The sequence below is a fragment of the Daldinia caldariorum genome (assembly GCF_022478825.1).
Source record: "Daldinia caldariorum strain CBS 122874 unplaced genomic scaffold F4812scaffold_28, whole genome shotgun sequence".
NCBI classification, from domain to species: Eukaryota; Fungi; Ascomycota; class Sordariomycetes; order Xylariales; family Hypoxylaceae; genus Daldinia; species Daldinia caldariorum.
Genome location: NW_025953064.1, coordinates 129,360 through 150,364, shown reverse-complemented (window position 1 = coordinate 150,364; position 21,005 = coordinate 129,360). Strand labels below are relative to the sequence as shown.

The following is a 21,005-nucleotide window of genomic DNA, read 5'->3' as shown; positions in this document are numbered from 1 at the left end:
CACACCAATGCAAGCTGGGCAGGCCGGGCAAAGCTCTGACCAACCCCCGCCTATACCCTTTTTGGTCGCACCACTTAGGCAGAGTCCCGCACTAAAACTTTACCAAATTGTCTTTGTGCCTTTTTTTTTTCTCGAAAAATTTCCCGTTCCTTTTTCTCATTCCCAAATCCCCCGAGTCGACAAACCCACGACCAAACGGCCATCGCCCAATTCGACAACAATGGCTGCTTCTACGTATGATATACCTCCCTAAATTTCTTGCTCTTTTCTTGAAAAGAGCGAATCGAAATCCGGTCCTATGGATTTTTGCAGATTGTCGTGGTCTTCTCGGCTGAGTTTGCCGTTGTTTTCCCTAAACGCCTGGAAATGGTGTGAAGAAGGCATCGCATACCAGCTTGATCTTTCCTAGACTTCTCCCTCAGTTTTTCATGCTTGAAACACGGCTTGGATACTGAGAGATGTCGTTCCGGGGTGTTGGAGATGAAGGGCCTAGTCCTTCTCTCTCAAATTCATCTGCCGCTTTCACTATCAGCAGACGGTCAAGAAATTGCTGTCAATCTAGCTGGTATAGAGCGAGCATATCTCTCGAGCTTTAAGTTTGAGGTGTTGTCGGATGAGAGGGAATGCTTTGATCATGGCCGCAGTCCTTAACAAGGAGATTGTGCAGGCTTAAGCATCTCACCGATTAAAAACTTCCCACCGAGTTAGCTACCGCTGAGAATGTCGCGTGCAGTCGGCAATTCTCCAACCGGCGCTCTATTCATACATTTAATGTGTGATTGTGGACTACGTACTAATCTGATTTCATTACAGTACCGTTCCCACCAAGGACCAGGTCCTCGTTCCCGAGACCCTTCTCAAGAAGCGCAAGAGCCAGGAGAAGGCTCGCGCTGAGAAGTCCACCGAGCTTGAGCAGCGCAAGAAAGTCAGTTATTAATTCCTATTGATTATTAAAAAAAATTAGCGACGTGATGCATAAAACCACTTGCAACTAGACAAGGTCGATGCTGTTGCAAAATAACCATCTTTCGGGTCTGATCGACAAACCAATACACGCTTTGTTATATGCTTCTACCTACATGGATAACGAGCTGACAATGCTCTATAGCTCAACAAGGAGAAGCGCGCTGTCATCTTCAAGCGTGCCGAGAAGTACGTCAAGGAGTACCGCGATGCCGAGCGTGAGAAGATCCGTCTCAACCGCCTCGCCAAGCAGGAGGGCAGCTTCTACGTCCCTCCTGAGGGCAAGCTGATCTTCATTGTCCGAATCAAGGGGTATGTTTATTCTAGAATAGCTGAACTTAGATATTCGCTGACAAACGAGCAGTATCAACAAGATCGCCCCTAAGCCCCGCAAGATCCTCCAGCTCCTCCGTCTCCTTCAGATCAACAACGGTGTCTTCGTCCGTGTCACCAAGGCTACCGCTGAGATGATCAAGATCGTCGAGCCGTGGGTTGCCTACGGTTACCCCAACCTCAAGAGCGTCAAGGAGCTCATCTACAAGCGCGGATACGGAAAGATCAACAAGCAGCGCATCCCTATCACCGACAACTCCATCATCGAGGAGAACCTTGGCCAGTACGGCATTGTCTGCATTGAGGATCTCGTCCACGAGATCTACACTGTCGGCCCCAACTTCAAGCAGGCCTCCAACTTCCTATGGCCCTTCAAGCTCAGCAACCCCAACGGTGGCTTCCGAACGCGCAAGTTCAAGCACTTCATCGAGGGTGGTGACCTTGGTAACCGTGAGGACAAGATCAACAACCTCATCCGACAGATGAACTAAATTTACGGGTCAATGGTTAAATGGGTCTGGTATTTAGGGGTTTGCTTTTGAGCATGGTTCACGGCGTTCATAAAAGCTTCGGATGCTATCAATAAGTGAATTGAGATTTTATGATCATGGCAACCCCATACTTTCATCTGTCCCTCTCTGTCTGATTGTGAATAATTGTGTTATTGTGAGGCCTCGCTAGGTCAATGCCATCATGCGTTCTCGGGTCTAATAGTTCTGAATTCATACCAAGTCATCGATATCGAATTGTTGTAGAGTTAATGGCATGGGCTCATAGGAAACACGCTAGAAGTATGAATTAATAGTAGTCCAAGTTGTTCATGATATTGGTATGTTCATTTGTACCATCAGTGCCTTGCGTTATAAGCACCTCGTCATTCGCAAAGGAGTTGGGATTCCAGAATATACAATTAATGTTTAGGTGCCTAATTCTACGTTCGCATCCCGTGGTATTAACCTCGCAATGTATATAGGTTAGGTTAGGTACCAAAGTGGTAGAATATCTAAATACAAAGTACTAGCTTCCAATCAACGCAAGATGCCACCTCGAAATAACTTGCGTGAACCTTGAAACTACTACTAATGGTACCTAAGGTAGCAAATAGGATGGATATACACAAAAGATCCTCCTCGCCAACCCCCAAAAAGTACCTAATGTAAAAATATACTACATTAGGTTGCGTATTAGGTTAGATACGTTAGGTACGTACGTATATACCTGTTAACCGACGAACGTACGTACCTAAGGCAAGGGAAACAGGATGAATGAAAGGTAACCTAAACTTAGGTTAGGTACCTAGGTAAGTAATCTATCTATCTATTACATCTTGATGTCGAAGCTGGTGCCGCAGCCGCAGCTGCTGGTGGCGAGCGGGTTGTCCACGATCTTGAACTGGCTGCCGATCAGCTCCATGGTGTAGTCCACCTTGCTGCCCTTGAGCAGCTCCAGGCTCGGGGCGTCGAGGACGATCTTGGGGGAGCTGGGGATGGGCCGCGGGGTGGCGAAGCGCGCTACCAGGTGGTCCTTGAGTTCCGTGACGGTGGAAGGGGCCGGCTTCGGCTCCGCGGGAGGGGAGTCGTCTTGCGCGAAGGCGAATATGGTGTCGTCCTCGCCGATGCCGGGCTCCAACGGCACGGCGCTGGTCGTCGTCGACGGGGCGACTTCCGCGGCGGTTTCCTCTTCGACGGGATCGGGGGTATCGTGCGATGATGATGTCCCGGCTGAGGCGGGGCTTCCGGCGAGGGAAGGCGGGAGAGTGGTTAGGGACATGAGGTATTGGAACCCGTGGCAGCCGCCGGATTCGACGGAGATGCGCAGGGCTAAGTTGGGGTTCTTGTCTTTGGTCATGATTTGGGAGAGTTTCTATTTTTGGAAAGGGAGAGGAGAAGGGGTTTTTAATTAGCCGATTTGTTTCTCGAGGGGGAGGGGAGGTTGAAGACAGGAAAGAAAGATAAGACTCACGTTGGCTGCGCGGGGCGTGATTTCTAGCATCATGACATTCCCCTCTTCATCTTTCTGCGGGTTATGTACGACCAGGGTCTTGCGCCACGGCGCCGTGGTACTGAAATGCCTTGGAGCGGTGGCGGTCGCATACTTCTCGTGCGTTATGAGGTTTCCGCCATTCCGGGTCCGGGGATTTCGCGCTCGGCTACGGATGTCCCGTGCGGCAAGGTGGAAAGATCGGGTCCGCGGCGGCGGCAGCAGCACTTCGAGGATAGAAGAGTTGCTACTACCGCTTATAGGCGATGATGACGACGACGATGATGCGCATAGTAGGCGCACGAATGATTTTGCGATCGAGGTCGAGGACCCGTGCGTGCAGCGTACAGCAAGCGGAGGCGGCATTTTGGGGGGGAGGGGGGGGGGACTTCGAAATCTGAGAAAGATGCGAGCGTTTCTAAGCAAGACATTTTTTTTTAAGTGGGATGATGTCAAGGGTCGATTTTAATAAAGCTCGGACGAAAAAAATGGAGTAATGGGAACAGCCAATTATGTAATCCCGATTGTAAATGCAGGAACGGTAATTATCTCCTTAGGACCCAAACATGGGTCCAGGATTAGTATACAGTAGCATATTGCTAAGTAGCTAGCCTTAATGTATTAAAATTTAACGTTTAAACACATTTCCACTAAATTAATATAAGACCTTATTTAGTTAATATATTAAATTACATGCTTATAAATAATTAAATAAATAACGCTGTTAAAGTTATTTTATATTAACTTTTTAATAAATATAATTTAAATATTAATATTTTCATTAAAGTTAATTATTATATTAAATATTATAAAACTGTTAGTAAGTACGTACGTATGGTAAAAATAATAAACAAGTAAAACAATAACAATGGGAGTGAGATTGGTGTATTAATGATGTTTAAAGAAGGAAGAATCTATCTGAGGCTAGTTAGCAGTGTAATGTCCTTTTATACAGTAATAGTGGGTACACTGCTCCTTCCTCCAGTATCGGCAATAAGGCACCTTATCCCCGATAAGGTGCTTACGTGTCGATGTCACACAACCACCAAAAACTAGTACATTAAAGCTAGCTATTATATTAAATATTATAAAACTAGTACATTATTTAATCGTAAAGTTAATACATTATTTAATCGTTTATCTTATGCCACGCATTTTATTATTCCCTAATATTATAAAGCATTACATTACCTATATTATAAATCACTTAAACGTAATACTACAATATCGTCAAAACCTACTCACTTACGATTAAAACCCGAATACTTAAAAATGTCTAGAATTAAGTACAAACGTGTTTAAACACGCTATGTTTAAAAAAGATACATACAAGGGGACAATAGCTTAGTAGCGAGATTGCTTTCCTGGTCAAAAAGTTACGCTAGTAGCCGGACCCATGTTTGGGTCCTAAAGGGATAGTCTAATAGTAAGTCGATAGAGTTATTAGTGGAAGTGATTACGGAAGGTTCACTTTGAGTACATGAGAATACGGTTAAGAGACTATAAGTAACTTATGCATTGAGAAGGGATATTATACACTCATTACCTACAAATTTAGGTGACTATCTACCTAGGTACCTCTACTAAACCTTTCTCTTTACTCCTTCAATCACTCCTTCAATCTCTAAGACTACCCATGTTCTGACTTCATCATGGTTGAGGTGTCGAAGTTGAAAGACTCATAATAATTGTACTGTTTATTGATGACAAACGTGAAGACGATACGGATGAACAAGACGTTCTCCAACTTATCCCCGATGGGGATTGGAGATGAGTTAGCAAATTTCAACCCTCATGTGAAATAATAGGTATTGGCACCGATGCCGATGTGTACCCAAGAGAAGAGGGACCCTCCGGATTGAGGTGAAGGATACACATACATCATCAAGCAATATATTGACGCTCATTTTAGTGTCCCAAAATAAGAAAGACCCCTATTCCTCGCGGCGGGACGGGACCCTTAATCAATTATCTCTTAATCAGGTATCCCACCGTGGGATATTGTCAATCTCTACTCCGACGCTGATAGCCCTGAATATAACTCATCCCACGCCCAGCAGTAGAAGATGGATTAGAGTTTCTCGGCGTTTGCTGTCGGTGATTACGTGCTAGTGAGGAACAAGCTCATCAGAAACATCGTTATCAACCGCGCCCAGCTAAGACACCAGGAATGTATATGGTGTTATTGACCCTCTAGCGTCGATCGCTCCCGCCGGAAACAGGTCGTTCCGCGGGAGAAAGCTCGTTGCCTACCTAGGTATGCAGGGACAGATACTTCGACGGGGCGCGGCCTGCGTACCGCGGGCGTGATATGAATTGGGGACTTCTAGCCGCTCGAGTTCGAGTTCGCATATCTCCCTTTTTACCCGCGATCCACTACGACGACGTCCTTTATTTTGCCGGCTATATGGCCTTCCAGGTTCCCAGCAGCATTCTACCTAGATAATCGTCCCCCCCCACGAATAGGACCCGCCTCTTCGAATATATTGCCTGCCGAGCGAAGAAACAACCCTGGATGTTGAATCTCTTTGATTGAATTTCCTACCAGAGGCAGGGTTTAGGGCGGAGCTATTTGGAATTAGGGGTTGAGACGGAGGGACTACAAAAGAGTTCCTACGCCCCGCCGGTTTCGATATCGTGGTAGAGATGCAAGCTCCTCGATAGCATAACATCTCTCTTGCGATTAGCATTTTTACTCTTCACCTTCCTCTAGCCACTAGTCGCACCGGCAAAATGTACTCGCAACTCCTCTCTCTCGCCGCCCTTGCCGCCACCGTCTCGGGTCACGGCCTCATCACGAAGCCCACCCCCCGCGGCCCAGGCGATGCATCCGCCGCGGCGTGCGGGTCCTCCGTCGTCGCCAACATCAAGGGCGACCTGACCTCGCACGTCGAAGGGCTCCCTGAGCTCGCGGCTAAGGATACGGGCTACCACGGCGAGCTCTGCAACCTCTGGTTGTGCCGCGGCCTGCAGTACGCCGACAACGCGGCAAACGTTCAGGCCTATAAGCCCGGCCAGAAGGTCTCCATCGAGGTCCAGCTCACCATCCCGCACGTCGGCTCCGCCAACGTCTCCATCGTTGATACCAAGACCGACACAATCATCGGCAAACCCTTGCTCAGCTGGCCCTCGGGCTACGCCGACGAGCGCCAGTTCTACGCCCACCAGACCCCCGCCAACCAGACCAAGTTTGACGTTACTATCCCCGAGGACCTTGGCTCCAAGTGCGCTACCGCCGGCTCTTGCGTAAGTTTACCTTCCTTTAACAAATTCACCCCGTAGGAAGGACTACGGCGTGGTATAGACAGAATAATCCCTACAGGATAACGGCTAACACGGTGTGTGTGTGTGTGTATGATAATAGGTTATCCAATGGTGGTGGTACGGCAAGGGAGCGAGACAGACCTACGAGAGCTGTATCGACTTTACCGCTTAAGTGCCACCCTGTGTCTACGGCAAAATTAAGCAAAAAAGGGACAAATTGCCCTGAGGAGAGCTAGTTAATATATGGATATATAGATACAGTACCTTAGGTAGATGTGTCCTCGAGTGCCAACCAGGTAGACATGGTGAAGTGGCTTATCAAGATATATTCAATCCGAATTCATTGAACTCTGGATATGCCTAATCAAATTACTACCTACCTGAGATTTCACGTTTACTCCACCACCGTGTCTAGTTGGTACTTGAGGAAAATATAGGTACCTGATAGGTAATCACTTGGAGAAAATAAATATTGAACATCAACGTCCGCTAGAGGTTTATTTCTTATTTACAAGTGCCTTGTGGGTATCAGGTACCTTTCATAGTAGTAGTAATAGTAGTAGTAGTAGTAGTAGTAGTAGTAGTAGTAATACACAACTACAAGCTCGTGCAATCTTCACCTTGGCGACAAAGACGACAGAGGGCCATGTTTCCAATGTTTTATTCTGTTTTATGAGCTACTCGAGGAAATATTTTAGTACTTCAAACAGCAGTACGAAAGCAAAGTTATATAAAGAAAAAAAGCGCGGATACTCCTGAACACATCACGGATCGTCCCAAGATATAAACCCCAAAGCCTTCCCTAATTTTCCCTCGTTACAATTGTATACGAACGTCATGTGAAAAAACATCCTCGATATCAAAAGTCGAGTAAGCCAGCAGCCCCAGGGCATCCTCAAAAAATACCTACAGATTTTCCCACATTCCATCTTATACAATAACCCCCCAGTCCAAGTCCCCTAATTCCGATAATTCATTCACAAGTTAGTATGGTGGGTTAGGTCCACCGATTGAGGAGGGAGGAGGAGGATAATCCGACTCGGGTCGTCCGCCTGCCACGGAGCCCGATCGTCCGTCGCCAAAATGCTTCTTACGCAGAGCAGCAAGACGCTTCTTCTTAGTCATGGTGTTAATATATGTGCCGATGGTGAAAGCGACCACGTTAAAGAAGGGAACCCAGGCGGCTTCAGGTAGGAAAGCCTGTGCGAAAGCAAGACACAGCGGCGAGCTGATCCAGGATACCTTCATAACTTTCATGAAGCTGACGCGTACCGTCGCTCGAACCTGGTGATAGGTTCGGGCGCCGGCAATGAGAGCCATAGCGACAAGGTAGACCACGTTTTGAATTGGAGCAACCTTTAGTTGATGCACGTCAGTTATGCAGTTAATTTAGAGCGGTCTGGGGAACGTACTATAAGGTTGCTGATAAGAATCTGGAGAATCTTGGCACGGAGACTCGTGCGGCCCTTGAAGGTCTTCTGAAGACACCAGATCAGGAAGTGACCTAGGGGTGCGCTGACCAGGGCGCCGTACGCCGCCATCTTTGGCACACGGCCCGTGAAATAGTGTCCGTGCTTGTTGCGGTCTCTAGCTAGCCATGACGCGAGAAGCTCTTGTAGACCAGCGAGGGTGCCGGCTGTGAGCATCTTAGTCCGTAGCGGATTTTTCTCTAGTTGATTGATGTAGGCCTAAGGAAAAGCCGAGGTCAGCTCGGTTGCGACTGGGCGGGTCTCGCAGTTAATTATTAAGAAAAACGACATACCATCAAATAACCCCTCGTGCCGGCGTTTCGTTTACCTCCAGTGATCGCGGTACCGATCGCTTCAGCGATGGGATGTTTGCCGGTCGTGCCAGGTAAAGGACCATCACGAGGGATGTGCGTGAGGGCGCCGGGCACAGTCTCGGTCGCATGGCGGATCGTGTCTTTCTCGATCTTGAGCGACATGATCGCCTAATTTTTTTAATTTTTTTAATCGATAGCAAATGGTCTAAGTTCGAAAAATTCTAAGTAAGAATTCTTGTCAGTAATGAAAAGTGCGGTCGGGGAAAGAATGATGTTCGAAGGTGGGCGGCGGGTACTCTCGACTGTGCTGGTGTCAATTGATTTGTTTACCTTGAGCTGACGGGGAACCTCGGTACGATTATTTCGGATTTCGGACGTGAATTGCAGGCTTTCGCGTAATCTAGTAAAGCAGAAGAATATTCTCGCAAATAGAAGAAACGATAGCTAGCATTCCTCGATGAAGGCAAAGTCACCGGGAGGGGATTGCGGGTCTTTAGAAGCTCATCCGTATCGGTCGGATTTGGAAGATGGACAGTGGACGAGTAATAGTGGTGGCAGATTTAGATTTGGTGGCAGAATGTGAAAGTGGAAGATTGTGGAGGAGGTTGGTGAGGATGAGGTTGGACAAGGTTGGACACAACAGGTCGGGCAATGTCCAGGTCTGGGTCCAAGTCTTGCCAGTCTGGGGCCGCCAGCACCTGCTGAACTATGCTAAACTTATGCTGAACCTTGCCAGGTACCTTCTGCCTTTCGCACTTTCATTCGCCCACTCTTGTCCATATTTCCCTGTTAATGGCTCTCATTTGCTCGTAAGTCGCGACCAGGAGATGACCACACCCCGGTGGGTCCCTTGCTTTTTTAGCAACCTTGAACCAAGGAGGAACCAGGGGGGGGGGGCCTTACTGCACGACAGCTGCGATCCACAAAACCCACAAAATCCGCAAAACACTCGGGCTCGATCTATCTTGACCTTGAACGTGCCCTGATCCTTATTGGTCCGATTAGACGGGTACCTTCGTTCGCCCACGGTCTAGCTACCTAGGTACCTACCTAACCTAGGTAGGCACTGCTTCAATTAAGGATGCACATGTATCTTCCTTTTTTGGGTGCGCAGCAAGAGTAGGAACCACCAAAAAAGTCACTATGACCCGAATTCCCTTTACGTGCACACTTTGGAGGATATCCTCTAATTACCTAGCAAGACAATAACATATGGAGAGCTATCAAGTGCGATTACAGCGCCTATCACGCCACTAATCCACCTCATATAGGTAAGGGGGGGAGGGGAATAACTTAAAAAAAAAAAAAAAAAAGCATGGTATTACATGACGGGTGATACCGTAAAATAGGGTTTAACCACGCGGCACAACCCTCGAGCCAAAAGGAAACTTCGGATCTGACAACATCGTTGGGAATAGCTTCAAGATGTAACCTGTCACTTGATAGTAGTAAGGATATTATATGTCTTTATATCTGGATACTTGATCTAATTTCTAAAGGCAGGACTTAGGTACCTAGGTACGTAAACCTTACCCACATTATCTGGTAGCTACATCGGATTACGCATATAAGTATTGTTATTGTATTGTATTGTACCTGACTAGCAGCCTAGCAGCTACCGTACCTACCTCTATCTGGGCACCTGGGAGGGTCCGTACGCACCCAGTCGAAACTTAGCAATCGGAATAAACATTCGTAATTATTTCATCACTACCAGGTACCTATTAAAGTAGCACCTAAAGTAGTGTGGTTTTCCTCAAGCAACCTTGTCTCCCCCATCCCCGTCATGTGTGTATCCCCAAATTCACATCGCGGGCCTCAAGTCATTAATATTCATTTTCAGTTTTGACTACAAAGTACCTTCATACTGAACTTTTTTTGAAGATCAATTTCCTTTTTTTCTGCTTTCGTCCATTTACTATTGCTTTTCGGAACACAATAACGTATCTCTCCTGTCAATAGCATTTCGTCAGCACTGATAGATAGTGAGGGGAAAAGAATCTTGGCTGTTTTGACCCGCGCTGTTGTTGTAAGCACATTCAACAATTCGTGTGTTTCTTTCGACATCTTTCTTTCGATATATCTACACGGTCCAGTACTCAGACCATGAAGAGGAAATCGCAGGAGCCGAGCCAAGGGGCTACAGAGGCTCGGAAAGCTCAACGGGCTCAGAAGTCCCAGGTATCACCGCGGCAGACAACTTTTTCAACCCCAACTACGCAATATCTACCTCTTTCCCAACGTCTTCGGAGCCGACTCTCTGATAAATGTAGACATATGACCATGACTCGCATTTTCGATCCCACTTTACACTGTACTCGGTGCGGTAAGACGGGCCAGTAGGGATGGCTCTGGATATGCACCCAAGATCGAGAACTTATCATCGAAGACGCCATATTAAAGAGACGCCAGGTAGATTCGCCCTTTATTTCGATATCTATGGCACGTATTATGGCTGACCAGCTTCTTCCAGGTGTTTTTTGACCGCCTTGGCATGGAATTTGTTAGGAAGTTGAAGATTCCGCCTGAAAGTCCTCGAAGTACAGCACAAAAGGGTGGTGAAGTCGGGGAAATGTCAAGGGAAGAGACTGAAACCTACAATGCTGGCCAGCTTCTTACCATCACTTCACAGAGGGACAACGTATGTTTAATTTGCGGTCATGCCAGGACAATCTGTGCTCTGACACATGAAATAGGTTCGTAAGGTTGCGCAGGCAGCATCATGCCCCGGGAACACTCCGCCGGGATCCCTTCATTTGGACCACACAGCAGTGTCACCATCCTGGGTTTCTACTGCGGCTAAAGGATGCCGTTACGTGTGCTGTCAACAATGCCGCCCGCGATACGAAGAAAAATCTTATCTAAGTCTAGATGGTATTGTGAATGGTGATATACCGGCGACTGCAGCAATTGGCTTCGGCTTCCATCGTTATTCGTGTAGGCCAATTATCCACCCAGACAGGGTGAGGAACATTGGCTTGAGGGCTGTACCTTGGGTATAATTTTTCTTCTCTTACTTTCGACTGTATATTGCTAACCTTGGCGTTAGTCATTGGCATACAGTAACGGGTCATCCTCTGAAGGTTCATGTCAAAGCGCGTGGGACCGTTCACGGGAAAGTGTGTCCACTGCTGAGGGTCAAGAAGATCAGATCAATCATGTCGAGCATGCCGAGCACGTTGAACATGTTGAACATGTTGAATATTTCGGGTATGTCGAGCATGTTAAGTTCGTAGTACAAAGGCTAATATTCTTCTATCAGCCGAAATCATTCTCTTCAATCAATCTCCAGAGAACCTGAGGTTTGCCGTATCTCTAAGACGTAGGGCACCACTCCTTCCGGCTATGGAGGAAGAACAGGCATTTACCCAAGAACTAGACCCCGAAGCAATGGAGGAGGACTCTGACTAACCTTCAGAAATGGACGCAGTAACCGAGGCACAGTGGTCTAGGAAGAAATTATCGTTACAGGACTGTCTGATATGATTACTCAGCGATGTTTGGTGGTTTTATGCCTGATGCATCGGATTTGTCCTATTATAAGTAGGATATGGATGGTCTTGCGGCGCAACATTGGTTTCAATACTTAGACAGCAAGTGTACTTAGATTAGGTAGGTACCTAGGTAGGTACCTGTTAGTTGCTAGCGATAACGATGCGTGTATGTTAATTTTTAGTTCCCACGTTCCCACGATCCCACGATCATGATATCCACCTACTTAAGCCCTGGTAACCTGATAGTACGTGCATAGTACATAGTATATGCGACTAACCAAAAAGTGTGCCGTACGTGATAGGTAATCTCATATCTTTTAGCTTTACATTAGGTACTTGCCTAAGCCAGCAGAATCCAAGGGTGGTTTAGGTCCAATGTTAGTTCCTCTGAGACGCTAATGTTTCACAAGCTCTATCAAATCAAAACGATGGATCGATGGTTGGGGTATACCCCTGTATATCCTAACATATCCTAGCATCCAATTGACTTTTTTAATTGGTCTCTCGTCAGCAATGATTCTCGTAAAGCCTATTTGTATCTTAAAAGGGAATAGCAGATCCGCATCTAGACTCAATACGGTACATCGTAATATCCCGGGAAAAGCTCTTTAACCTTGCAAGGCTACGAGAGTAACCTACCTAGGTACCTAAGGTATCATAAAGTCGCATCCGATTTTTCCGATGGACCATGAACAGCTTCCAAAAGTTCATCAAGGCCGGCTGGTGTAAAAGCTCTTTACGTATGGTGTCGTCCTCGTCTTCTACCGAGTCGCGACGGATACCAGCAGCGTGGCTGCGACAGGTTGTGGAGGACAAGTCCGAGGCGCCGAGATTATACGCTTGGCGCCTCGCAAACTTACCTGATGGCGAGCAGAGTTACGCCCGTAATTCGCCCGAAGCAAGCCAGAGCGAGACAGTAATAATAAATAACACCTCGGATGACGAGCGTCGCCGGATATACATCCTGGGCGTCGGCAACATCGGGCGTCTGTACGCGATCTTCCTCGCGAAGAATAACGACGCGCAGCCGCCACCATCACCACCACCACCGATTACTCTGGTTGTCCACCGGAGGGAGCTCCTAGAGCAGTGGAAAGCGCATCCGGGTATCGAGCTGGTGCGCCGCGGCGACGATGGTAAGAGGGAAGTAGTAGAAAGAAACCCCACGTTCCGCGTCGAGTGGTGGACCGACGCCCAGCCGACGCACGGTCCCGTCAGGGAACCGGGCTCGGGAAGTGGCGTCAGGAACCTAATCGTGGCGACCAAGGCCCCAGACGCGATCCCGCAGGTCGATCGCGTGAGGCGCTACCTCGGCGGCGCGTCGACCGTCGCGTTCGCGCAGAACGGCATGTGTAAGCTCTGGCCGCCGCTGGGGGAAGCGTACGTCGCGGCGCGGTTTGGGGGAATTACTACTACGACTACTAGTAGTAATGGAGAAGAAGAAGAAGAAATGCGCCGCGGCCCGCAATGGCTCGCGTGCGTGACGACCCATGGCGTCACGTCGCTCGGACCTTTCCGCAGCGTCCATGCGTCACCTGCGGACGTGCTCGTGGGACCCGTAATGGTGCCGGGGGTCCGTCATAGTGGTCGTGGTAGTGGGGACGGCCGGGATGACAAGGGCAGTAGTGGTATTAGTAGTAGCAGTAGTACTAGCGAGGAAGATAAAGATAGAAATGCTAGTAGTAGTCGTAACTACCTGGTCGAACAGATCGTCAGAGCGCCCAGGTTGAACGGCCGAAAGGTCGCGACGCGCGAGTTGTGGGTGGCGCAGCTGGAGAAGCTGGTGGTTAATTCAGTGATCAATCCTCTGACTGCGGTGCTGCGGTGCAAGAACGGGGAACTCTTCGAAGAGCGAGGGGATGGTTTGAAGGATGTTGTCGAAATGTTGGTGGACGAGGCGAGTCGCACGCTAAGAGCGCTCGTAGCGCATCCGAGTAGCGAAGGGATACTTTCACAGGACGAGGATGAGACGGGTAGTGTGATAGAAGGAACGGGGGCTGCGAAAGGAAGCCTCGCGAAGACACGAGGAGAGCTCCTGGAAAGGTTCTCCCCCGCGCGGCTGCGGACGATGCTCCACAGCGTCGGCGAAAAGGTAGCGGCGAACACGAGCTCGATGCTCCAGGACGTGCGGGCCGGGAAGAAGACCGAGATCGAGGACTTCAACGGCTGGCTCGTGGAGACGGCGCGGTATCTCGGCGACGGGAGCGGACTGCCGGTGAACGAGAAGTTGATCTCGCTTGTTGTAGATGGCGCAGTGCGGACGAGAGATGAGTTGGTTAGGGAGCTTCGAGGTTAGTTAAAGCTACCTAGGTGTGTGCCGAGGTATTATACCTGATACCTATGAAGTTATCTTATTGTTAGTTAAGGTTATAGGTATTCGATGTATTCTTTCTAAAAGGGGGTGTACCACAGGTAATGAACCAGGCACCTAAGGTGTACTTAGGGTGAAGAGGTCTTAGGGCGGAGAAGTACTTTCAGTGCGCTTCATCAACTGCGGAAATCAATCATATTTCAAATCCTGGTTCCGACTTAGTTTCTAGGATTAACTTTTACCTGTTTGCCGTATACATTAGGTAGTATGTTACGTGTTTCAAGAACAGATCGGTTTCCAAGAGCCAGGTAGTCCAATAGTAATAGTGACAAATGACAAGATAGTTTCATTTCCCTTTGTCTATTACATAACTCATATATTACGTCTCAGCCGCATTTTCTCTAAGAAGGTAGCTAGTGATAACAGCAGTCAATGTCACTGTCAGGTATACTCGGTGATAGATGACATATACAGAGTGAGTGTCAGGGCATAGTATGCAGTCTATTGTAGAGGTCTAGTAACGTCTAGCCTTCTAACCTCCCTCGAGGGAGCTAGCTACCCTTTCTATAGACAGCAGAGCCTCATACTAGCCAGGGCCCAGCATATACTCTTGCTACACCCGCATATCCCCATATCCCTGACCATGACTTCCCAGTTTATTTTTATGGCAGTTGGCGATCCACGAACCTAAACTTGGACACTAAAACGAGCCTCTTGTCGCGGTACGGTCCTTATAGGCGAAGATAGCATCGTCAACCCCTCGAGTTGACATCGATCTACCTTTTAATAGTGTAGCGGCTTGACAGCTATCTTCTGAACTATTACACCTTTCTAGCATTACGATTGGTCTTGTCAACACTACCTAATGCAAGTAAGTCTTTGGAAACAGTACGCCCGGCAAAGCGTCATGCAGGTTTAGGAGTTCTTAGGGGAGCAACGGGAGCGTTTCTGCGGTTCTTAGTTCCACCTTGTGAAAATACCTAGCTTTATTGCCAACAAAGCTTCAAACGTAAAAGGGTATACAAGTACCTAGAGGTAAGTAAAATTAAAGCTTCGAATGACATATAGTAGCCTTTTCACACCATATTATACTTCCACCTATCTAACTATTCGCTTTAAACACTTACTCTATTATAGTTTGTATCCGCTCCTCAGCATAGCATTATTACTTCTTTGCTCGTTAGCCCTTGATGAAAGTGGTGCTGGCTTAATATATTGTTCATTTGCGTACATAGATCTATTCTAAGATTGTCTAGTTTTACGGAGGTAAGCGAAGGGCAGTGAGTATAATATGGACTGCAAGCACCCTTCGCCTCAAATATATTGCCTAGAATACTTACCACTACTATTCAATGCTTGCACATAGTATCTTCTACACAAGGATAGGGCTTCGAAATAGTGAAATATTTTCACGCGGTAAAGCAAGGAGTATAGATAAGTAGCCTTAGGAACCAGAGACGGGATGTAATTACCCTTTACCTTAAACATCCCATCTGGGATCCTGACGGATATCGTATCTATTACCCACGCGCTCGAGTGTGGCCTTTCTCGGTGCTATGGGAACTCTTAGGGCTACGTACTGGAAATACCATTGTTCTAGGTAGATATCTGTCAAAGACACACCGCTGAGTCAAAAGTGTATTTCTTAATAGCACAATTGCTATTACAGTCTATCTGACCTGAGTAGTATTACCATTCATAATATCTCATTAAAACCCCAATATTCGGTATTGCTTATTGCTCCTAAAAAACCTAGATAACTTAGGTTAGTACTCTATGTGCTTAACTACTGGATGGTTCTAAGGCTTCTCGAAAATGCCTATACCTACCATGTAGGTTTGGCTCGACAGCTCGTCTCCTAATGAAGTAATCCGGGAAAATTATACTCTTCAGGATCTTAGGTTAAAACCTTTACGAGGGTCTGATACATGTTAGTATATTGTGAAGTGAATCCACACTCAGCTAGTTTATTCATAAAATAGTACTTCCCTACATATTCGTAACGGCTTTTGTCAGTTTGGGGTTTACACCCTTAATGGATGTCGTGTACGGAGTGAGTTTCGGAGCAGTATATTGATAATCTAACATCGTCTGGCCCTCTATTTTCTTATGGAGGAGTTGGTTACCCTTTATGTAGCCAGTGAACTCCTATTTTAACTAGTATATCCTCTGACAGTTCCTCATATGCTTAAACGAGGCTCCCATGGTAAAACAATAAATACCTACGTACATAAAGCTAATACAAGTGTCTAAAGTTTAAATCCACCATTTGAATTCTAATAATTCCTAGTTACAAGCACAAGAGATAGTAAAGTACATGAGGCTTAAACTAGGCTATAACCGTCCTCATCAAGGATTGAGAAGCTAATTGTGAGACCTTGACACTTTCTGTTCGTCAAACGAATAGCATATATGGATCATTCAGATGACTTATTATTTGGTATTGTGACGTTTGTCCTTAACGTTATATGTGGGTTATCAATAAGCGGTACCTACCCGTAGAGAGTTTATTTAATCTGCTTAGAATATGATTATCATTTAAGCAATTTAGTCTATCACTAGTGATGAGTGTTGAATTTCTCATAGCCTTGAATAAGATTCGAATGTCTATAGCTAAACCCAACAATCACTGTATTAAGTCACTACAACTTATCACTATAGGTAAGGTAGCTACTAAGATATAGGGAGGTATGAATAGGTACCTAAGCACATATACCTAATCGACAATACTTGGATGTAACTTATTTATATTAGACTCACGTTACGTTAGGAGGTAGTCACGTAGGGAGGTAAGGTACCTATAAGGAAAGAACCTAAAAGTCCATAAGGTTTAACCATTAGGTAAACGTTAATTACGCTAAAAAGAACTACCTACTTATCTACCTTCCGTCTGCTAAAGTAACACTTTCTTTTCACATCTTCATATCACCTTCGCATCGATCTCGTTTACAAGGTCTATACCACTACAACTCCATATCATTCTTGAACAAGTTAGTCCAAACTTCGCAATAACAAAAAAAATTAACACCCCTATCATTGTTACTCTGTACCTACCTACCTGCTACCTAACCTAACCTAATGTAATCGTCGCATGACGCTAGGTTAGGTACGTCCTCACATACGGCCAAAAGCCCCCAATAGGAGAGAGACCCACAGGATTTGTCGAATTCGGCAGGTTATCCCCGATGCTGTTATGTGATGGAAGTACTCTATTTACTCCGGTGTGGAACTGATGTCCCGGTAGAAGTTGTGGTCCGGCAAGGAGTCCAAACCTGATTCCCATTTGTTTTCTGCTCACGCACCCAGACTTCTACCTCATCAATCAAACCTGTTTGGTAATGTCTGACAATGGGGGTCGACCCGAACCCGGCGTTCACCGCATGGTGTCGCATAAACCCGGAAATGCGTATCTGTCAAGTAGCAGCTGCAGAAGACACCCATTCTCCTACGACTGACAACCTCCAAAGCCGCCAAGAATCTCCTCATTCCTTACAAGCTGTTAAAGAAACAAGGTTTCGTGAATATTTCGTGGAGCTGGGCGAGCTGATCCGCCTGCGGGCCGTTGAACCTGGATAGAGTGTCCTTTGGTGAGGCGCGGAGGTTTCATTAATACGAGATCGATATAGGTTATCGACGACAGGGTCGAGGACTTAACATGCGTATTATATCCCCCATCCCCTGGCACCGTTCTTCCCACCTGCCTAGGACTCTTCGCTACGAATAAGTACAAGTACGAATAGGTACTGAGAAGTCCCTAGGCTAGGCAGGTAGACAGGTAGACAGGTAGACCCTAGGCCTCGTCTTACCTCGCGCACCATCACCCTTTTCGTTCGTTAGGCCTCAAGAGTTAGACAGGGCCTGTCGCTCTTTCAGCCCGACGAGCACTAGCGAACAAGTTTGTCCAAGGGGCTAGCCCTGCCATGGTATCGTACCATTCTTCTCCAACGCCCGAATTCCTCGCTGAGCGAACGCTGTAAAATGCTGCGCCAGCTCTTAGGTTGCCCGCTGACCACCATTGGACGCACACGCGCACAAGCTACATAGTTAGCGATCGCGTTCCGAGGGAAGTCGGCGTGTACACCCGAATTGGGGTTCAAATGCTAAAGAGACTTATGTCTTTACACTGACGCTACTTTAGCTACCTCTTACATAGCAAGTGCTTAGGCCCGGTAAGAGCCTGTGCGCTTCGATCCGCTAAAGCAAGGATCTATGTTAACGCGGTATATTTCCTATTGCCCAGAAGCTTTTTTTAAATTCGGAATTTCTGCTTCTTACGAAATATTCATCTCGATGAGCTAGTTTAACATGCAGTTGAGAACGACAAGGCCCCTATAGGAGTTGAGAAGCGTGCAAATTGAAGTTTCAGATGTCTCCTAATTTCGAAAAACAATGCTCTATGTTACTTGCTATGCTACGTCTGCGTTGTGGGTATTTTGAACTCGGAGATTTCAATCAAGCTAGGTCTACAAGGGCCTCATCGCGATAACCACAGACACTCAGATCTAAGCATTGCAACACGATATTGGTGTCTTGCATATGGCGATGTCAAATGGAAATCTCCGATTGGTTATTTAGATTGGAGCGGATACACCAAACATTGTCATTCAACGTCCTATCTGGCCTCACGAGCACAATTGAATAATTTCTAGACGGACTATTCAATCGAAGATGAAGTTTATCGTGAAGCATCTCCATGACAGGTACCTAAGCTACCTAGACACTCGCTCAGAGCCGCGAGCAGATCACCATCCAATCAAACAATAAAGACGTCTTTATGAGGAGATCCTATTTTCAGCCTCAACTCTTCCCAGACACTTACAGCAACTTCAAGCAAGTAACGGGGAAGTATTTAGACGCGTTATGCGAACACACATAACAATTATCTCATTCCCGTGGCTCGACCCCTTTTCAAGTTGGGGCCATAGCCGCCTATCAAACAACGCTGGCAATTATACGTGCATGGCGCGGCGCATAAAGTGAGCTTAAAGCGGTTGAAAGGCTCGGCCCTTGGATTCGTTGTCGATCATGAAGAATCAGCTCAGCCTTTTCGGTCTTGGAAGTCCGTGATGGGACTAGGTATGACACTGATAGCTAGTACACAGGGGCTAGGCTAACCGTTTAACTACCACGCCGGCTACGCTAGGTAGAAGACCTCCGTGCGCCGCGATTTGACATGACAGATCCGGATCGATCGGAATCTGCTGTGAGCTACCAAATCGGATTCTGTCATATTGGTCCCAAGAGATCCAAGCTTCAACTCTAATCTAACTCGTGAACAGAAACGGTACCGGAAGCGATAAGCCCCATAAGGTCCCCTTAACATTATCTAGTGTATCCCCCCCAGCATGTCCTCCAAAGGTAGGTGTGATAGTTAATTGGCACTGCGGGAATGCGTCGCATGCTGCAGTTTGCATTGCCGAAAGCTGACTGGCTGGTAATCGCTGGCCGGATGGAATAGCAGGCTAGACCGAGCCATCATCCATGTTCACACTGCAGCATGGCTTTCGTGCAGCCAAATTCCCCTAAACGTGCAAATGATGGGCTTCTTACTTCTTATAAGCTGCAGCAACAGGGGCGCTTGCTGAGGACCCCTCACTGTAAGGCCGGCGGCAGTTGAAACAAGATCCCACACCGCTGGAATACATTGCTAAGTACCTAGGTAGCGTATAGTTATCTCTTGTGCGAAGCCTGTGCAGAACCACGTCAGCAGTTGGCAGCAGGGGCGGCACGGTACGCGACGGGGTAAATCAGCCATCCATCGTGGTCACCATGCTTTCAGTTGCTGCAAAGCCTGCAAAGGTCTTGGAGATCCTGCAACGACAATGGCAGCAGCAGCAGGGATCTACTAACCCTGCTGCGTCTACACGTCTTGGAGATAAACACTGACCGAACTGTCGTTGACATATTACACGAATAACGGGCTTCACAGAACTTGCTAAAAGTCATACCATCTCGTCTCTTACTTTATTGTGCATGATACGATCCGACCCGACTCAAATTATAAATCATCAAAGTATGGCATAACGTCTCTTTTCCCGGAATGGATTTCTGGGCATGGCTATTTATCCCAAATGACACTGGTAGATTAATGCTACGGGAATCTTACGGGAATCTTGATGGCGCACCCACATAGATAACTTCTAGGATACCACGTGCGTATCAGAATAAGCGATGAAGCAGAGTACAGCATATGCCACTAGACATGACAGGCGGACGGACGAATAATACGTTGATGTGTCCGCCAACAAAGGAATCTGGGCGGCGCCGTATGCAACAGAGACATAATCTCACCGCAAGACGAGACAGCTGTTACTCGAGTCAACAAACACCCGTAAACTTGGCAACACCTGACTAGCCGTCTGCCGGGATTCTAGATCAGGAGCTCCCGACCGAATCTGGCTGACGGCATCGTCTCAAACTAAGCCTTAGGCTTGGCTGGCATTACAACATCCCAATGGCGGGAGGTTATATTGCCGCGTTCGTTGTACTGCTCCTAGATGGTGGAGTAGCACCACCAGATACAGCTTCCTAAGAAAAAAAAAAAGGCCTCTTGAAGGAGGGGAAAGACGGACTCGAAGTCGAGCTGCATCTCATCGGTAGCGTGTTAGAGCCTTCCGCAGTGCATTCTGTGCAAGTACGTGTAAGTTTCGAATCTACATGAGACCACGCAGGCTACGGTCAGCCAACGGCATGAACGAATTCGAACATCTCGACATCTCGAATCCCCACGGTCTCCGCAATCGTTGCGTGCCAGGGGCAGTCGAAAGCCAGGAAGCTGAACCATTGGATGGGTGGGAGAAAATCAGCTATGCTCGCAGGGGAAACTAGGAATAGTGGATTTGGGGTTATATCGCAGCCGTGTTATATGTGACAATGA

General features: G+C 47.2%; 6 protein-coding genes across 6 annotated transcripts; 4 read left to right on the top strand and 2 right to left on the bottom strand.

Annotated features, from left to right (window-relative positions):
* The first annotated feature begins 103 nt into the window (after positions 1 to 103).
* On the top strand, positions 104 to 2,202 carry F4812DRAFT_251188 (60S ribosomal protein L7). The gene is made up of 4 exons (XM_047930726.1): positions 104 to 234; positions 814 to 925; positions 1,109 to 1,275; positions 1,328 to 2,202. Exons 1-4 carry the CDS (start codon positions 221 to 223, stop codon positions 1,785 to 1,787), a joined length of 753 nt encoding a protein of 250 aa, XP_047785630.1. The 5' UTR covers positions 104 to 220; the 3' UTR covers positions 1,788 to 2,202.
* A 414-nt stretch (positions 2,203 to 2,616) lies between these two features.
* On the bottom strand, positions 2,617 to 3,642 carry F4812DRAFT_463851 (uncharacterized protein; the record flags this gene model as incomplete). Its single annotated transcript, XM_047938276.1, has 2 exons — positions 2,617 to 3,159; positions 3,259 to 3,642. 2 exons carry the CDS (start codon positions 3,640 to 3,642, stop codon positions 2,617 to 2,619), a joined length of 927 nt encoding a protein of 308 aa, XP_047785629.1.
* Positions 3,643 to 6,009: 2,367 nt separating this feature from the next.
* Positions 6,010 to 6,712, top strand: F4812DRAFT_453643 (uncharacterized protein; the record flags this gene model as incomplete). Its single annotated transcript, XM_047936513.1, has 2 exons — positions 6,010 to 6,522; positions 6,641 to 6,712. 2 exons carry the CDS (start codon positions 6,010 to 6,012, stop codon positions 6,710 to 6,712), a joined length of 585 nt encoding a protein of 194 aa, XP_047785628.1.
* A 382-nt stretch (positions 6,713 to 7,094) lies between these two features.
* On the bottom strand, positions 7,095 to 9,117 carry F4812DRAFT_447304 (uncharacterized protein). Its single transcript, XM_047935729.1, has 3 exons — positions 8,303 to 9,117; positions 7,953 to 8,228; positions 7,095 to 7,896 (listed from the first exon to the last, which is right to left on the bottom strand). The coding sequence occupies exons 1-3, from the start codon at positions 8,483 to 8,485 to the stop codon at positions 7,525 to 7,527; spliced, it is 831 nt and encodes a 276-aa protein (XP_047785627.1). The 5' UTR covers positions 8,486 to 9,117; the 3' UTR covers positions 7,095 to 7,524.
* A 1,597-nt stretch (positions 9,118 to 10,714) lies between these two features.
* Positions 10,715 to 12,005, top strand: F4812DRAFT_447297 (uncharacterized protein). Its single transcript, XM_047935728.1, has 4 exons — positions 10,715 to 10,964; positions 11,020 to 11,319; positions 11,373 to 11,533; positions 11,586 to 12,005. Exons 1-4 carry the CDS (start codon positions 10,818 to 10,820, stop codon positions 11,647 to 11,649), a joined length of 672 nt encoding a protein of 223 aa, XP_047785626.1. The 5' UTR covers positions 10,715 to 10,817; the 3' UTR covers positions 11,650 to 12,005.
* Positions 12,006 to 12,395: 390 nt separating this feature from the next.
* Positions 12,396 to 14,520, top strand: F4812DRAFT_447295 (6-phosphogluconate dehydrogenase C-terminal domain-like protein). The gene has a single exon (XM_047935727.1). The coding sequence runs from the start codon at positions 12,506 to 12,508 to the stop codon at positions 14,111 to 14,113; it is 1,608 nt and encodes a 535-aa protein (XP_047785625.1). The 5' UTR covers positions 12,396 to 12,505; the 3' UTR covers positions 14,114 to 14,520.
* The last annotated feature ends 6,485 nt before the right edge of the window (positions 14,521 to 21,005 follow it).

Excerpts from the sequence above, each read along its gene's own strand:
- F4812DRAFT_251188 (XM_047930726.1), top strand. Across the intron at positions 926-1,108 it reads AGCTTGAGCAGCGCAAGAAA|CTCAACAAGGAGAAGCGCGC; the intron begins GTCAGTTATTAA and ends AATGCTCTATAG. Across the intron at positions 1,276-1,327 it reads TTCATTGTCCGAATCAAGGG|TATCAACAAGATCGCCCCTA; the intron begins GTATGTTTATTC and ends ACAAACGAGCAG.
- F4812DRAFT_447304 (XM_047935729.1), bottom strand. The coding sequence starts at position 8,485 with ATGTCGCTCAAGATCGAGAAAGACACGATCCGCCATGCGACCGAGACT. Across the intron at positions 8,229-8,302 it reads GCACGAGGGGTTATTTGATG|GCCTACATCAATCAACTAGA; the intron begins GTATGTCGTTTT and ends GCTTTTCCTTAG. Across the intron at positions 7,897-7,952 it reads TTCTTATCAGCAACCTTATA|GTTGCTCCAATTCAAAACGT; the intron begins GTACGTTCCCCA and ends CATCAACTAAAG.
- F4812DRAFT_447297 (XM_047935728.1), top strand. The coding sequence starts at position 10,818 with ATGGAATTTGTTAGGAAGTTGAAGATTCCGCCTGAAAGTCCTCGAAGT. Across the intron at positions 10,965-11,019 it reads TCACTTCACAGAGGGACAAC|GTTCGTAAGGTTGCGCAGGC; the intron begins GTATGTTTAATT and ends CACATGAAATAG. Across the intron at positions 11,534-11,585 it reads GAACATGTTGAATATTTCGG|CCGAAATCATTCTCTTCAAT; the intron begins GTATGTCGAGCA and ends TTCTTCTATCAG.
- F4812DRAFT_447295 (XM_047935727.1), top strand. The coding sequence starts at position 12,506 with ATGAACAGCTTCCAAAAGTTCATCAAGGCCGGCTGGTGTAAAAGCTCT.